The sequence below is a fragment of the Macaca fascicularis genome, chromosome 3, assembly GCF_037993035.2.
Source record: "Macaca fascicularis isolate 582-1 chromosome 3, T2T-MFA8v1.1".
Lineage (NCBI taxonomy): Eukaryota > Metazoa > Chordata > Mammalia > Primates > Cercopithecidae > Macaca > Macaca fascicularis.
This window is the reverse complement of record NC_088377.1, coordinates 44,930,475-44,946,296: the sequence shown is the minus strand read 5'-3', so window position 1 is coordinate 44,946,296 and position 15,822 is coordinate 44,930,475. Positions and strand designations below refer to the sequence as shown.

At 54.4% G+C, this 15,822-nt stretch overlaps 1 protein-coding gene across 13 annotated transcripts in view; it reads left to right on the top strand.

Moving 5' to 3' along the window:
• Positions 1–15,822, top strand: part of TNRC18 (trinucleotide repeat containing 18) — a 124,409-nt gene that overhangs the window by 51,641 nt on the left and 56,946 nt on the right. For 10 of the 13 annotated variants that reach the window (XM_065541622.2, XM_074034363.1, XM_045387854.3 and 7 more), the window contains 5 exons: positions 1,394–1,823; positions 4,502–5,488; positions 12,676–12,851; positions 13,460–13,596; positions 13,770–13,898. In XM_065541622.2, the coding sequence (XP_065397694.1) occupies positions 1,394–1,823; positions 4,502–5,488; positions 12,676–12,851; positions 13,460–13,596; positions 13,770–13,898 (1,859 nt within the window). The remainder of the gene's footprint in view (positions 1–1,393; positions 1,824–4,501; positions 5,489–12,675; positions 12,852–13,459; positions 13,597–13,769; positions 13,899–15,822) is intronic. The other 3 variants (XM_045387849.3, XM_074034364.1, XM_045387851.3) reach the window with 2 other exon arrangements.

Below are 15,822 nucleotides of genomic sequence, written 5' to 3'. Positions count from 1 at the left end.
AGTCCAGTGGGCTCCCGCTGTTGCCTGAGCCCAGCCTGGCCTCTTCTCTCTAGGTGGCCTCTTGGAGAGGCACAAGGAGGCCTGGCCAGCTGTCTCTTGATGGCATGGTCCCATAAGATAGGGTACAGGAGGAGTCTGCTCTGGAGGAGTCGGCCCAGGTGGTACATACAGCAAGGAGCTCTCAGAGCCTGAGCCCCAGTTCTGAATCTTAGCTCTGCCAGGCCTGGCTGTGTGCTCATGGGGAAGTACCTTTACTTCTCTGGGCTTCAAGTTTCCTCTCCTAGAAACAGATGCTAGCGTTGTGTAGTCTTTGGGTTGCTAAATGTAACTGTTTAGTAATCGGGAGAGTGGCCTGTCTTAGAGCGCTTCATCCTGGTGTTTTTTGTTTGTTTGTGTAGTTTTTTTGAAGTGGAGTCTTGCTCTGTCGCCCAGGCTGGAGTGCAGTGGTGCGATCTCGGGTCACTGCAACCTCCACCTCCTGGGTTCAAACGATTCTCCTGCCTCAGCTTCCTGAGTAGCTGGAATTACAGGCGCATGCCATCTTGCATGGCTAATTTTTTTTTTTTTTTTTTGAGATGGAGTTTCGCTCTTGTTGCCCAGGCTGGAGTGCAGTGGCGTGATCTCAGCTCACCGCACCCTCCACCTCCCGGGTTCAAGCGATTGTCCTGCCTCAGCCTCCAAGTAGCTGGGATTACAGGCATGCGCCACCACGCCCAGCTAATTTTTGTATTTTTAGTAGAGATGGGTTTTACCATGTTGGTCAGGCTGGTCTCGAACTTCTGACTTCAGGTGATCCACCCGCCTTAGCCTCCCAAAGTGCTGGGATTACAGGTGTGAGCCACCATGCCTGGCCCTCTAGCATGTTTTGTGTATTGACTGACCAGCCCAGGTAGGCATTGGTGGTCACGGAGCCGACTCCCTCCCATTTCCTCATAAGAGACATGCCTGGGCTCCTCCTGTCCGCTTTGGGGCATTGTGAGACCATAAAATGATGATGCAGTGAAGCAGGAAGGTTGAGCAGGTAGTGAGCTCTCCGTGAAGGCATCTGTCCCAATGCCATCGAGGGGTGGCCCCCCTGCCCTGACTGTGAGGGTCCCTGCAGGGCCGGGGTCCTGGTGGAGGTCCCCCATCAGCCCTGGTTCAAAGGGGCCCACCAGAGCTCCTCACCCCCAGCCCTGCCTTTTGGGGTTCTGCATGGAATGCTGTGCTTGTGACACATGGACTGGGATGGAATGTCCTCCGTCTCCAGCCTGGGAGGGGGTGGGCAGCCTGGACCCCAGGCCCTGCATGAGGTTCTCCTTGGGCTGGGGGACCCTAGGGGGACAGGGCAGGTGCGGGGGTGTGGGGCAGGGAACTCGTGCCGTGCTGACCCTGCCTGCCGGCCCCTCCCCAGCAGGAGCGGTTGAAGGCGCAGGAGCACCGGGCGGAGATGGAAGAGAAGGGGAGCAAGCGGGGCTTGGAGGCTGCGGGCAAGGCTGGCCTGGCCACTGCTGGCCCCGGGCTGCTGCCGCGGAAGCCCCCCGGCCTGACCACCGGCCCCGCGGGCACCTATGGCAAGGCTGTGAGCCCACCACCATCACCCCGCGCATCCCCTGTGGCTGCCCTGAAGGCCAAGGTCATCCAGAAGCTGGAGGACGTGTCCAAGCCACCCGCCTATGCCTACCCCGCCACCCCCAGCTCCCACCCCACCAGCCCGCCGCCCGCTTCCCCGCCACCCACCCCAGGTATCACCCGCAAGGAGGAGGCTCCCGAGAATGTGGTCGAGAAGAAAGACCTGGAGTTGGAGAAGGAAGCCCCCAGCCCCTTCCAGGCCCTTTTCTCAGGTAGGATGCAGCCGAGACCCTCAGGGTCTAACTCTGGCCCTGGCGCGGTAAAACTGCTCACCCATCTCTTCATTGACCCATTCGGTCGTTCATTCATTCCAACTCCACGGAGCACCTCCTGCGTACCAGACCCGCCGCCAGACACTGAGACAAACACAGGAGCCCACAGTCACATCCAGCCTCTCCCCGGCCCCTTCTCAGCAGTAGTGTCAGGGAAATGGGCGAAATATTAGAAACTGCTTCAGGACAAGTTGTTCTGAGCTTTCAACCGAGCCACACCTGTCACATACTCAGTATGCAGTCAGCGCTAAGTTCTACTTTGGTGATGATGGTCCAGGGACGCCCGTTCCGTGGGTCGCACGCACATACCCACTCTTCCCGTCTTCTGCATCAGGTGGCATTGCAGCAGGTGGCTTTGGGGGCTGGGACTGTGTTCTTCCTTCCTGGGGGGTGTTAGGCATGTGAGCGCGTGCTTGGGAGGACTTTGGTTCAAATTCAGATTCTGGCACCAAGGCTGGGTGAGCTCGGGCCAGTGGTGGCAGTTACTGAGCTTGGCCTGGCGCCTGTCTCTCCTTTGTCAGTTTCCTTTTGTGCACCTCCAGCTGCTGGGCTGGGAGTGGTGCAGAGTATCAGGGGCACACAGCCCTACTCTCAGGGAGATTATACCTGGGGACAGAACTGGGTTGCTATTCCTTTTTCTTTCTTTTTTTTTTTTTGAGATGGGATCCTCACTGTGTCACGCAAGCTTGTACTACAGTGGTACAATCACAGCTCACTGCAGCCTTGAACATCTGGGCTCAAGTGATCCTCCTGCCTCAGCCTCCCAAGCAGCTGGGACCATAGGCACGCATCACTGGACTTGGCTATTTATTTATTTTTATTTATTGATTTATTTTTGAGACTGAGTTTCACTCTTGTTGCCCAGGCTGGAGTGCAGTGGCGCAATCTCGGCTCACTGCAACCTCCGCTTCCCAGGTTCAGATGATTCTCCTGCCTCAGCCTCCCTCGTAGCTGGGATTATAGGCATGTGCCACCACACCCGGCTAATTTTGTATTTTTAGTAGAGACGGGGTTTCTCCATGTTGGTCAGGCTGGTCTCGAACTCTCAATCTCAGGTGATCCACCCACCTTGGCCTCCCAAAGTGTTGGGATTACAGGCGTGAGCCACCATGCCCGGCCAATTTATTTTTTATATTCATACAGATGTGTCTTGCTTTGTTGCCAAGGCTGATCTTGATCTCCTGGGCTCAAGCAGTCCTCCTACCCTGGCCTCCCGAAGTGCTGGGATTGTAGGCTTGAGCCACTGCAGCTAGCCCTGCTGTTGTATTTTGTTTTGAGATACGGTCTCACTCTGTCACCCAGTCTGAAGCGCAGTGGTGCCATCATAACTCACTGCAGCCTTGATCTCGCAGGCTCAAGTGATCTTTCCACCTTTGCCTCCCAAGTAGCTGGGATTACAGGGGTGCACCACCATGACCAGCTAATTTTTCTTTGTAGAGATGGAGTCTTGCAGGCCAGGCACAGTGGCTCACTCCTATAATCCCAGCACTTTGGGAGGCTGAGGTGGGTGGATCACCTGAGTTTAGGAGTTTGAGACCAGCCTGGCCAACATGGTGAATCTCTGTCTCTACTAAAAATATAAAAAATTAGCTGGGCACGGCCGGGCGCAGCGGCTCACGCCTATAATCCCAGCACTTTGGGAAGCCAAGGCGGGCAGATCATGAGGTCAGGAGATGGAGACCATCCTGGCTAACATGGTGAAACCCCATCTCTACTAAAAATACAAAAAAAAAAAAAAAAAAAAATTTAGCCAGGTATGGTGGCGGGTGCCTGTAGTCCCAGCTACTCGGGAGGCTGAGGCAAGAGAAGGGCGTGAACCCAGGAGGCGGAGCTTGCAGTAAGCTGAGATCGTGCCACTGTACTCCAGCCAGCCTGGGTGACAGAGTAAGACTCCATCTAAAAAAAAAAATTGGCCAGGCGTGGTGGCTCATCCTCATGCCTGTAGTCCTAGCTGCTCGTGAGGCTGAGGCAGGAGAATCGCTTGAATCCAAGAGGCACAGGTTGCAGTGAGCCGAGATGGCGCCATTGCATTCCAGCCTGGGCGACAAGAGTGAAATTCCATCTCAAAAAAAAAAAAAAAGAAAGAAATAGGGTCTCACTTTTGCCCAGACTGGTCTTGAACTTCTGATCTCAAGCAATCATCCCACTTTAGCCTCCTAAAGTGCTGGGATTACAGGCGTGGCCCACCACACCTGGCCTTGCTGTTACGTTTTGAACAACTGCTTTAATGGGGTGGAGCAGCAGGTTCGTGGGGAGTGGAGGCCAGACCACACAAGGTGGGTAAAGGCAGTTGTAGGCCTTTGCAGACCTCATGAAGCGTTTGCTTCTGTTCTAGCCTTGTGCTGGGTGTGGAGTGGGAAAGGGATGAGAGAAACAACTGTGGTTCTCTGCCTTCAAGACCACAAGACCCTGGGGACAGGAAGGTGGCTGATTTTTCACTGTGGGGCTGCTGCATGGCCCTGGGGTCTCTGAGATCCCACCTAGAACAGCTCCCAGCCCTGCAGCTGGGTGAGCAGAGGGCAGCTGTGTCCCGCGTCTCTGGGGTGGTGGGCAGTGTCAATGGGGACATGGGATATGAGATCCTAGGGCTCCCATGCTGACCCCTGTGTTCTTGGCAGATATCCCACCCAGGTACCCGTTCCAAGCCCTGCCACCACACTACGGGAGGCCCTACCCTTTCCTGCTGCAGCCCACGGCAGCCGCCGACGCAGATGGCCTGGCCCCCGACGTGCCGCTCCCGGCTGATGGGCCCGAGCGCCTGGCACTCTCACCCGAAGACAAGCCCATCCGCTTGTCGCCCTCCAAGATCACAGAGCCGCTGCGGGAGGGCCCAGAGGAAGAACCGCTGGCTGAGCGGGAGGTGAAGGCAGAGGTGGAGGACATGGACGAGGGCCCCACAGAACTGCCGCCTCTGGAGTCGCCACTGCCACTGCCCGCCACGGAAGCCATGGCTACCCCCAGCCCTACAGGGGGTTGTGGAGGTGGCCTGTTGGAGGCCCAGGCGCTGAGTGCCACTGGGCAGAGCTGTGCAGAGCCCTCCGAGTGCCCAGACTTTGTGGAGGGGCCTGAACCACGGGTGGATTCCCCAGGCCGGACAGAACCCTGCACTGCCGCCCTGGACCTGGGGGTGCAGCTGACACCCGAGACGCTGGTGGAGGCCAAGGAGGAGCCGGTGGAGGTGCCTGTGGCGGTGCCCGTGGTGGAGGCAGTGCCCGAGGAAGGCCTGGCACAAGTGGCACCAAGCGAGTCCCAGCCCACCCTAGAAATGTCAGACTGTGACGTGCCCGCCGGGGAGGGACAGTGCCCGAGCCTGGAGCCCCAAGAGGCTGTGCCTGTGCCTGGCAGCACCTGCTACCTGGAAGAGGCAAGCTCTGACCAGTTCCTGCCCAGTCTAGAGGACCCACTGGCTGGCATGAACGCCCTGGCGGCGGCTGCGGAGCTGCCCCAGGCCAGGCCTCTGCCCTCCCCGGGTGCTGCTGGAGCCCAGGCCTTGGAGAAGCTGGAAGCAGCTGAGAGCCTTGTCTTGGAGCAGAGCTTCCTGCACGGCATCACCCTGCTGAGTGAGATCGCAGAGCTGGAGCTGGAGAGGAGGAGCCAGGAGATAGGTGAGAGTGCGCAACCTCTGAGTTCTGCAGATTTGTGAATTTTATTTTTGTGGCGACGGGGTCTTGCTATGTTGCCCAGACTGGAGTGCAGTGGCACAGTCTTAGCTGTCTGCAGCCTCAAACTCCTGGGCTCAAGTGATCTTCCCTTCCCAGCCTCCCAGGTAGCTTGGGCTACAGGCATCCACCACCCTGCCCAGCTAACTTTTTTAAAAGATCTTTTTTTTTTTTTTTTTTTAGAGATGGGGTCTTGCTCTGTTGCCCAGTCTGGTCTCAAACTCCTGGACTCAAGCGATTTTTGCCCGCCTCGACCTCCCACAGTACTGGGATTATAGGTGTGAGCCACTGTGCCCGACCCCTTAAACATTTTTTAATAAGATTTTTAAATTATGAAAAACTGGGAATGTGGTTTATTCATATTCGTTTTTTAAAACAATTGTGATAAGATACACATAACAAAATGTTCCATCTTGAGCATTTTTAAGCGTCCTGTTGAGTGGCATGTTAAGTGTGTTTGCACTGTGCAGCCGGTCTGTAGGTTTTCTGGTGGCGAAATTTCGCATTCTATCAATGGTGTGTTTTAGCAGGATTTCTTGGGTTGCAAGGAACAGAAACTCTTATTTAAATTGGTTTAGGCAGGAGAGAATTAATTGGCTCTTGGAACTGAAGTCCAGCAGTAATTAGGTAATTTCAGGTATGGCTGGATCTAGGTGTTCAAGCCAAGAAACCAAGTTTCTCTTCTCCTACACAGGACCTTCCCTAGTCTCTCTCTCTGTGTCCCTATCTCCTTCCCTCTTGTTCGACTTTTCTCTCTGTTGGCCTCATTCAAGGCCGACTTACTGTCGCTTAACCGTCTTCATTGGGTTGGGGGGCGTGGTCTGTCAATTCCTCCCAGATCCCTGGGCCTGCTCAGCAGCCTCACAAAAGACGCCACCTCTTTCTTGCTAGCTTTGGCAAAAACACTGAGATTCACTCTCGTAGGCTGACTGCGGTTCATGCTTTTTTTTTTTTTTTTTCTGAGACAGTCTCCCTCTATCACCCAGGCTGGTGTGCAGTGGCATCATCTCGGCTCACTGCAGCCTCCGCCCTCCCGGGTTCAAGTGATTCTCCTACTTCAGCCTCCTGAGTACCTGGGATTACAGGCACGCACCACCATGCCTGGCTATCTTTTTGTATTTTTAGTGGAGATGGGGTTTCACCATGTTGGCCAGGCTGGTCTTGAACTCCTGACCTCTAGTGATCCACCCGCCTTGGCCACCCAAAGTGCTGGGATTACAGGCGTGAGCCACCATGCCCGACCGTTTTACTTAAAATGTTCTTTTTTTTTTTTTGAGACAGAGTTTCGCTCTTTTTGCCCAGGCTGGAGTGCAATGGCGCGATCTCGGCTCGCCGCAACCTCCACCTCCCGGGTTCAGGCGATTCTCCTGCCTCAGCCTCCCTCGTAGCTGGGATTACAGGCATGTGCCACCACCCCGGCTAATTTTGTATTTTTAGTAGAGACGGGGTTTCTCCATGTTGGTCAGGCTGGTCTTGAACTCCCAACCTCAGGTGATCTACCTGCCTCGGCCTCCCAAAGTGCTGGGATTACAAGCGTGAGCCACCGCGCCCGGCTAAAATGTTCTTTATTAAACAGTTTTCAAAGTTGTGGGTTTAAATTAATATTTTTTTTTTTTTTTTTTTTTTTTTTTACAAAAAGTAGAGATGGGGTTTCGCCGTGTTGGCCAGGCTGGTCGCGAACCCCTGACCTCAAGTGATTTTCCCACCTTGGCCTCCCAAATTGCTGGGATTACAAGCATGAGCTGCCAGCTTAAAGCTGTGGTTAAAAAAAAAAAATCATTGTTTTAGGAACTGCCCAATTTTCTGCCTGATGGTGGCCCTGGCCCTCGATGACCCAGTCTTAGATGGTCAGGCATTTTCGTTTGCTTTAAAACAAAGTTTATTTATTTATTATTTTCTGTTGCAAATAACGGGATGGTTATCCTTGAAGAAAAAAAATCTTTGTCCATATCTCTGAATTGCCTTGGATTATATGCCCAGAGGTAGAACTGTTGGGTCCAAACAAGGCCACATTTTTCAAGGCTTTCTGATTGTCATGGTCAGATGACCCTCAAGGAAGCCTGGAGAAGCCACGCTCCCATTGGCCTGTGTGAGCAACGCCCCTTCCCCCCTGGGCGGCCGTTGTCCTAAAGTTCATTGCTGCTTTTCTCTCACTAAAATAGTTCAATAGAAACTTTTTTTTTTGGTAGAAGAAAATCAAAATTCCCTTGGTCGGCTGGGCGTGGTGACTCACGCCTATAATCCCAGCATTTTGGGAGGCCGAGGCAACAAGAGTGGAACTCCATCTCAAAAAAAAAAAAAAAAAAAAAAAAAAATTCCCTTGGTCTTCCTACCTGGTATTGGGTTTTATGTATGTGTGTGTGTGTGTGTGTGTGTGTGTTTTGTTTTGTTTTAAATTTTTTCTGGGACAGAATCTCGCTCTGTTGCCCAGGCTGGAGTGCAGTGGTGTGATCTCAGCTCACTGCAACCTCTGCCTACTGGGTTCAGGTGATTCTCCTGCCTCAGCCTCCCAAGTAGCTGGGATTACAGGTGCATGCCACCATGTCCAGCTAATTTTTGTATTTTTAGTAGAGATGGGGTTTCGCCATGTTGGCTGTGCTGGTCTTGAACTCCTGGCCTCAAGTGATCTGCCCACCTTGGCCGCCCGAAGTGCTGGGATCACAAGTGTGAGTCACTGCACCCAGCCCAGAATTCTCCACCCTAGTAGGACACCAGCCTTACGGAATTAAGACCCACTGTCATGACTTGAACTTGACCACCTCTGCAAAAGCCCTGTCTCCCACAGAGGTCACCTTCTGAGGTTACGGGGCGGTTAGGACTCTCACATATTAAATTAGTGGGAAAATGACTGAACCCCTCACTGCTTGGCATCCCTTGTCTGATCAGTTAAGAGCTTCGGGAAAATAGGTTTGTGGGAGGGTGAAGGAGGTGACACAGTTGTACCTTGGTCCCCTCCTGGAGAACAGAGCAGCCCTCCGTCCTTACCTGACATTGTAGACTCCACGTCTCGCAGGAACTTGGGGCGGGGGTAGGTGGCGCAGAGGCATCACCGTGGGGTGGGCGAGACGGTTTCAATCTAACATCAGCCTTTGGGAGCTGATCAGGTTTGCGGCTTTGTGGCCTCAGTTTCCCTAAAGATATAAGAAGAGCAGCTGGGCACAGTGGCTCACGCCTGGAATCCCAGCACTTTGGGAGGCCAAGGCGGGTGGATCACTTGAGGTCAGGAGTACGAGACCAGCCTGGCTGACATGGCGAAACCCTGTCTCTACTAAAAATAAAATTAGCTGGGTGTGGTGACACATACTTGTAATCCCAGCTACTCGGGAGGCTGAGGCAGGAGAATTGCTCGAACCCAGGAAGCGGAGGTTGCAGTGAGTCGAGATTGTCACTGCACTCCAGCTTGGGCGACAGAGTGAGATGACAGAGTGAGATGACAGTGAGATTCAGTCTCAAAAAAAAAAAAAAAAAAAGATATAAGAAGAGCAAAACAAGTATTCTCAACTAGAGGTGATTTTGTTCCCCCAGGGGACATTGGCAACTGCAGTTTTGGTTGTCACAGCTTGGGGGGAGCACTACTGCCATCTAGTGGGTAAAGGCAGGGACTCAGCAAGACACCCTACAGTGAAGGCAGAGGACAGCCCTCAGCAGGGATGCGAATGAATAGTGAAATGTGAATGGTGCCAAGGAAGAGAAGCTCCCCCCTCAGCAGCATCATTAGTCATGTCTGTCTGTGGAACTTTGCCAATAGAGAATATGGTTCTCGGCTCACCACAGTCTCCGCCTCTCGGGTTCAAGCGATTCTCCTGCCTCAGCCTCCTGAGTAGCTAGCACTACAGGCATGGGCCACCATGCCCGGCCAATTTTTTGTATTTTTAGTAGAGATGGGGTTTCTCCATGTTGGTCAGGCTGGTCTTGAACTCCTGACCTCAGGTGATCCGCCCACCTCGGCCTCCCAAAGTGCTGGGATTACAGGTGTGAGCCTCTGCGCCCAGCCAAAAATTGGTATTTTAGATCACAAAGAAAATGTCAGCTGGGCATGGTGGCTCGCGTTTGTAATCCCAGCACTTTGGGAGGCCGAGGCAGAAGGACTGCTTGTGCCCAGGAGTTTAAGACCCGCCCGGGCAACATGGCGAGACCTCGTCTGCATTAAAAAAATGAAATGTCAATTAAAAAATTGTAATAGGACTCATTTAAATTTGGTGGAGACCAAAGCAAGATCTCTGTGGTTGAAGCACTCTTTCTGGAGGGTTGGGGGAGTATTTATCAGAGAGAGAGAGAGAACTGCACACACCTGGTCATATTCATCACATTGGTGAGGCTTTTCCTACCACACGTGTCCCAGCTATGTGCCCATGTGCTCCTATTACAAAAAGACAGGAGGCCGGACACAGTGGCTCACGCCTGTAATCTCAGCACTTTGGGAGACTGAGGTGGGAGGATCAGTTGAGCCCAGGAGTTCGAGACCAGCCTGGGCAACGCAGCAAGACCCCATCTCTACAAAAAATATAAAAACTAGCTGGGTGTGATGGCATGTGCCCGTGGTCCCAGCTACTCAGGAGGCTGAGGCAGGGCGATTGCTTGAGCCTGGGAGCTTGAGGCTGTGGTGATATGTGATGGTGAACTCCAGCCTGGGGCACAGAGTGAGACCCTATCTTTAAAAAAAAAAAAAAAAAAAGATAGGGAAGAACCTAAATGCAATGAATGGGAGATGACTGACTTGGATGAATCAAAACTCATCAGTTCAAGAGGGTTCTAGGCTGCTCCTCCGCCCCGCCCCCTCGCATGATTCTGCGTCAGCTCCTTCTTTGCACGTTTGACCATTTAAAATTGCTGACATTCTAGTGTTTTTGACCTTTAGAGATGGCAATTTTTATAAGGTTCAAGCTGATAATAATGAGGTTAATGTTTGCTTTGTGCTGAGAAAAGACATTAAGCAGAAAAAAAAGCAAAGTGTGATACAGTGTTGAGATTTTTTTTTTTTTTCCCCTGAGACAGTCTCCCTCTGTCGCCCAGGCTGGAGTGCAGTGGGGCTATCATGGCTCCCCGAAACCTCTGCCTCCAGGGTTCAAGCGATTCTCGTGCCTCAGCCTCCCAAGTAGTTGGGATTACAGGTGGTCACCACCGCATCCAGCTAATTTTTGTATTTTTAGTAGCGGGGTGGTTTTACCATGTTGGCCAGACTGGTCTCAAACTCCTGGCCTCAAGCCATCCACCCACCTCGGCCTCCCAGAAGTGCTGGGATTACAGGCATGAGCCACCGTGCCCAGCCTGAGATTTGTGTTGGTGTGTGTTTGTGTGTGTGTGTGTGTACGTTTTTTCTTTGAGACAGGCTTGCTATGTTGCCTGGGCTGGAGTGCAGATGTGATCGTGGCTCACTGCAGTCTCACCTTCCTGGGTTCAAGTGATCTTCTTGCCTCAGCCTCCCGAGTAGCTGGGACTGCAGGCACCCAGTTTACATTTATATATATATATATATTTTGAGCCGGGGTCTCACTCTGTTGCCCAGGTTGGTGTGGCTCAATCTCAGCTCGCTGCAACTTCTGCCTCCTGAGTTTACGCAGTTATGCTTCAACCCGCGAATAGCTGCGACTACAGGTGCTGGCCACCATGCCCAGTTAATTTTTGAATTTTTAGTAGAGACAGGGTTTCACCATGTTGGCCAGGATGGTCTCAAAACTGCTCACCTCAAATTATCTGCCTGCCTTGGCCTCCCAAAGTGCTGGGATTACAGGCGTGAGCCACCGCGCCCAGCTTATTTTTATATTTTAAAAGATGCCCGTGGATGTCATGTGCATTTGAATATGCATAATCATTTCTGGAACTGTCTTCTGGAAACTGCACCCACAGTGGCCTCCCAAGGGGGGGACCTGTGTGTTGCAGGAGGAAGGAAGAAGACTTTTTTTTTTTTTTTTTTTTGAGACGGAGTCTCGCTCTGTCGCCCAGGCTGGAGTGCAGTGGCCGGATCTCAGCTCACTGCAAGCTCCGCCTCCCGGGTTTACGCCATTCTCCTGCCTCAGCCTCCCGAGTAGCTGGGACCACAGGCGCCCGCCACCTCGCCCGGCTAGTTTTTTGTATGTTTTTTAGTAGAGACGGGGTTTCACCGTGTTAGCCAGGATGGTCTGGATCTCCTGACCTCGTGATCCGCCCGTCTCAGCCTCCCAAAGTGCTGGGATTACAGGCTTGAGCCACCGCGCCCGGCCGCAGACTGTCTTTTTTTTTTATACCTTTCTGCTTGGTTTGTATTTTTCATCCTGGACTTTTTTCTGATTATAAGAGCCATGTATATTAGCTACGGAAAAATGTACATACAAATAAGTGAAAGGAGAGGTGTACTGCTGGGAAGTACCCTTCGGCCTTTGGAGGCCCTCCCTCTGGAGGTTTTGCTGTGCCCAGTGTACTCTGGGAATAGAGCACAGGACCCTGTGGCGGGCGTGCTGCCTTCTCTCCTGTTCTGTTGATAGATGGACTGAGACAGAGTCTCGCTCTGTCGCCCAGGCTGGAGTGCAGTGGTGCCATCTCGGCTCACTGCGTTTCACCGTGTTAGCCAGGATGGTCTCGATCTCCTGACCTCATGATCTGCCCGCCTCGGCCTCCCAAAGGGTTGGGATTACAGGCGTGAGCCACCGCGCCCGGCCTATTTTTTTTTTTTTTTTGGAGATGGAGTCTTGCTCTATTGCCCAGGCTGGCATGCAGTGGTGCAAACTCAGCTCACTGCAACCTCTGCCTCCTGGGTTCAGGCGATTCTCCCACTTCAGTCTCCTGAGTAGCTGGGATTCCAGGCGTGTGCCACTACAGCCGGCTAGTTTTTGTTATTTTTAGTAGAGATGGGGTTTCACCGTTTTCCCATGTTGGCCAGGCTGGTCTTGAACTCCCGGCCTCAGGTGATACGCCTGCCTCAGCCAGCCAAAGTGCTGGGATTATAAGCATGAGCCACTGTGCCCGTCCTTCTCCCCCGTTCTTGTTGAGAGATGCTCAGGACTTCCGGCATGTCACAAAGGCCTCTGTCCACTCAGCACCTTGGGGGATGGGTACGTGTGGCCTGGGGCCTGTGCTTGCCCTGGGCCTTGCCATCCCCGTTTGGGGTCGGGTGGGGCGGTGGCGGCAGCGCCCTGTTACCTGCCTCCTGTCTGCAGGTGTGGAGCGGGCCCTGGTGGCCCGGCCCTCACTGGAGAGTCTGCTGGCAGCGGGCAGCCACATGCTGAGGGAGGTACTGGATGGGCCTGTAGTGGACCCGCTCAAGAACCTGCGGCTCCCGCGGGAGCTAAAGCCCAACAAGAAGTACAGCTGGATGCGCAAGAAGGAGGAGCGGGTGAGTGGCCGGCTGCTTCCTCCCTGGGGCTCGCGGGCTGAGGCCGGGTGGGAGTCCCCTCTGTGGAGGTGCCCTTCTGCTCGGGCGTGGCTGGCTTTGGCGCCAGAGAGGGCTGAGCTACATTCAGCTCCTTGTGCTGCGTGCTATGTGGTCCCAGGCAAGTGGTTGCCCTTCTCGGGGACTCAGTTTACCCATCTGCTAGCATGTCGGGCACACCATACAGGTCGCGGTGTGATCCAGTGGCAAGAGAGTAGCCCAGGGTCACATGTAGCTCTGGCCTTAGGTGCCCACTGGGCCTGGGGCTGCAGCATCCCCTCACTGAGCCTCCGTTTATAAATGACACAATGGCCCTCACTGATGGAGCAGGTGTCATACGCAAGTGCTGTGCTTCAGGCATGCCATCTAATTGAGCTCTGCCACAGCCCCGCAGAGCCAGCACAGGGTCCTTTGCCTACGATGAGGCCATGGCCTCAGTTAGGTGGCAGCGGTGGGACTCGAGCCCCAGCTCCCAGTGCCGTCTCCCCTTCCTCGGGGCACCTGGGTGGGCGGTGGGCGTCGTTGGGCAGTGGCGTCCTCACCCCCTCCTCCTCTCCCGGTTCTTCCCCCAGATGTACGCCATGAAGTCTTCCCTGGAGGACATGGACGCCCTGGAGCTGGACTTCCGGATGCGGCTGGCCGAGGTCCAGCGCCAGTACAAGGAGAAGCAGCGTGAGCTGGTGAAGCTGCAGCGCCGCCGGGACTCCGAGTGAGTGTGTCCCCCGCCCGCCCCGTGGGGCCCCGCCCCGGCCGGCCAGGCCCCCAGGCGCGCAGCAGCCGTCGAGGTGTGCGTGGACCCGACGCCGTGTGTGCGTCGTGTGCCCGTTCTCCACGTCCCGCCCGAACCCCAGCGTCACAGCCAAGCGTGTGATTCTTTTTAAGGGACAGGCGCGAGGAACCCCATAGAAGCTTGGCACGCAGAGGCCCTGGCAGGCCGCGGAAACGGACCCACGCCCCGAGCACCCTGTCGCCCCCCCGCAAGAGAGGGAAGAGCGGCCACAGTAGCGGAAAGTAAGGCTGGCCCCTCGGTGGGTCGGGGACTGGCACACAGCTTGAGGGGAGGAGCCCGGGCCCCACGCGGGGCCTGCCTCGGGGTACTGGGGGACCTCGCGTCCCTCGGGCTCTGACCTACCTGCAGCAGTGGCCCTCGGGGAGCACGGACTGTGCTGCCCGGGCCAGGAGGGAGCGAGGCCAGTGCTGAAGTGGATGGATGGCTCCTGCGACAGATTTTTCCCATGTCCTAACCCAGCGCTTCACCTGTCTTCCTGCCACGCCTGCCTCCTCACGCCTAGGGCCTAATTCCTCTTTTACATGCGCCTCCTCCCTGCGGAAGGACCCGCTGGGCTGCCAGCCTTGCTTGCTGGGACGGACTGTGACCCGGCTGTGGCTCGGTCTCCGCCATGCCGGACCTGCTGGCTTGCCCCCGAGACCAGGGCTGGCTCCTTCTGGCACTTGGGGACAAGCTCCTCCTCCTCGGGTGGCGGTCGCAGCCTTGTGGGGCGCCTGTGTGGGTCTTTCTGAACGCCAGCTGGAACGAGAGCTTTTCCCGCAGGGCGAGGCGTACACAGAAAAGATGATTCATCCTTCCCTCGGTGTCTGTAGCACGGGCGCAAAGGGGCCCGTCAAGGAAAGGGGCCGGAGTGTTCTGAGCCTGGGACAGGAGGGTGGGGTAGACGCTAGGTGGCTCAAGACCTGCCCTGAGGAAGCAGGAGGAGCCCGGGAGCCTTCGGGGGGCACAGGAGAGGCAGTAGGAAGGCCACAGGTCTTCTCAGGATAAAACAGCCCCAAGGCCCCCACGTCTTGCATTTAACATCCTTGGATGTTTCTGAGTGAAGAGAGGATGGAGAGTGGTAGAAATATCCCTCGCCGGCCACAGCAGGGGCAGGGAGAGTTTCCTGGAGAAGACGGCAGGAGGCTGCGGCCACTAGCAGTGTGGTGGTCAGGGGTGTGGCCTGCACTGGTTAAATTTCCTATTCTTGAGTCCCAGCACCATCCCTTAGTGTGACTGACCTCAGGCCAGGTGTCTGCTTTACTGAGCCTATTTTCTCATCTAAAAAAATTAAGTACACAGGTTGGCCACGGTGGCTCATGCCTATAATCCCAGCACTTTGGGAGGCCACCGAGGCAGGCGGATCACTTGAGGTCAGGAGTTTGAGACCAGCCTGGGCAACATGGAGAAACCCCATCTCTACTAAAAATACAAAAATTAGCCGGGCGTGGTGGTGTGTGCCTGTAGTCCCAGCTATTCGGGAGGCTGAGGTGGGAGAATTGCTTGAACCTGGGAGGCAGAGGCTGCAGTGAGCTGAAATTGAGCCACTGCACTGCATCCTGGGCAACCGAGTGAGACTCCATCCAAAAAATAAAAATAAAAATAAATAAAATACAGCAGCACCAAACGTTTGTGGCCAAGATACATGTCACTAACAGTGCAAGACACACAGTGAGTGAGTGCCAAGTACAGATTGGCTGTTTCAATCACCTGTGAAGTTTCAGCTTAAAGCAAGCAAGTGGGGCTTCTAAGCCACGTCTGTGTCCCCATTGCCACTGCACACGGGATTCCGGAGACCAGCAAATGGCTCCTTTTTTGTTTTTTTTTTCCTTGCTGGAGAAGACAGACTGGAATCCTTCTTCGTGTAAACTTGTGTCCTAAACTCCCCCTGCCATCCTGGTGGATTTCGTTGGCGTTTCTGATCTTTGTTCTTGGCACGATATGGTTAATAGGTATCTGACCACACAGAGATGTGTGTGAGTGTACGCGTGAAAGCACATAAGAAAGAAAACGCTTTTTTCCTTCTTTCACCTTAAACTCTCATTCTGCCTCATTCACAAATATCCCAGAATTCCAGCACTGTTGTAATTTACAAGATCCATCTCCCCACGCCCATCACTCTGCCATCACTGTCCATGCTTCAGGGTCCAGAGCCCAACCCTTCAG